Raw genomic sequence first — 1185 nt, forward strand, 5'->3', positions numbered from 1 at the left:
GTCCCCTCCATCGTTCCTGCTGGTACTCGGCGCCTGTATGGTCACGCCACCATAGGACGGAATCGCAGCCATCGGCATCCCCACAGGCGTCGAGGCCGGCGCCGGTAGCGCCATCCTGGGAGCCATCGAACCTTGGTACCCGAGCATCGGCGTACTAACCGGTCGAGTCTGATCGACGAAAGCGTTCCCCGAGGATGCTGGCACAGGGCGTGACACAGGCCTCGCCTCCGCAGGTTGTGGCGTTCTTGTCGGCGTTCCAGCCGAGTCTGACAGCCTCTGGAGTGCCCGACTAAACGTGTTGACCAACATCTCTTGTAACGCGGAGTCCGACGTCGGCGTTCCGGCCCTCCTTGTCGGCGTCTCCGCCGCTCCCGCAGGCGTTCCTCCTTGCCTCCTGAGCGTGCCACCCTCTGGATACGGTGTTCTTGCCACGTCCTGGCGTTCTCCCACCCGCGTAGGAGTGTGCCTCGTCGTTCCCCTCGCGTTTAACGCGGCACCGGCTGGCGTTACTGTCGGTACCTCGCCTTGCATCTCGCCCACAAGAGGTAGCGATGGCCTCGACGCATCGTAGGAGAACGCGTCCCTCTCTCGAGCCCTCGGAGTCGGCGTTACGGCGTCCGCCGTCGCGCCCGTCATCATCCTAGCCGGAGCCGGTTCTTCGCTCGGCGCAGGTTGGCGTGCCAGCCGCGCGAGGAACTGGTTAAACATCTCTCGGCCCCGGGGTGTGTCTAGCACCGACTCAGCCATCCTTCTCGCTCTTGGGGAGACCCGAGCGTCCCCTCTCCGTCCCTTCGAGCCTCGCGACCCTCGACTCTGGGTTCGGTTCTCCTCGGCGTTCCTCGTTTCGAACCCTCGTTTGAACCGCTCCCAGTCGGAGTTCCTCTACGTGCGTCACCTTCGGCCGACCCTTCGGCGTGCTCTTCGTCTTCGTCTTCGTGAATCTCTGCCGGAGGTGGTGTCTCTGTCTCGAGCGGGGGAGCCCATCCACTTAGCCCCTCCTCCGCTTCCTCTCCTAGTCCCTCTCCGGACCACCCATGAGAGCTGATGTCTCGCTCTCGCTACTCTTTTCCTTCGCCTTGGCGTTCCGTTGCCAAGGAACCTCGAGTTACTCTCTTTCTCCGCTTTCGTTCCCACGATAACCCGGCGAGAAGATACCCTGCTTCTCCACCAAACTGTCGCGGTCTT

The 1185-nt window shown here is 63.1% G+C and overlaps 1 protein-coding gene across 1 annotated transcript; it reads right to left on the reverse strand.

Moving 5' to 3' along the window:
• Positions 1-45: 45 nt before the first annotated feature.
• PPTG_18462 (hypothetical protein) lies at positions 46-747 on the reverse strand (the record flags this gene model as incomplete). Its single annotated transcript, XM_008916689.1, has 1 exon — positions 46-747. A coding segment is annotated over one exon (702 nt), but the record flags the coding sequence as incomplete, so codon positions are not given.
• Between the last annotated feature and the right edge of the window lie 438 nt (positions 748-1185).

This window comes from Phytophthora parasitica, assembly GCF_000247585.1.
Source record: "Phytophthora parasitica INRA-310 unplaced genomic scaffold supercont2.88, whole genome shotgun sequence".
NCBI lineage: Eukaryota > Oomycota > Peronosporomycetes > Peronosporales > Peronosporaceae > Phytophthora > Phytophthora nicotianae.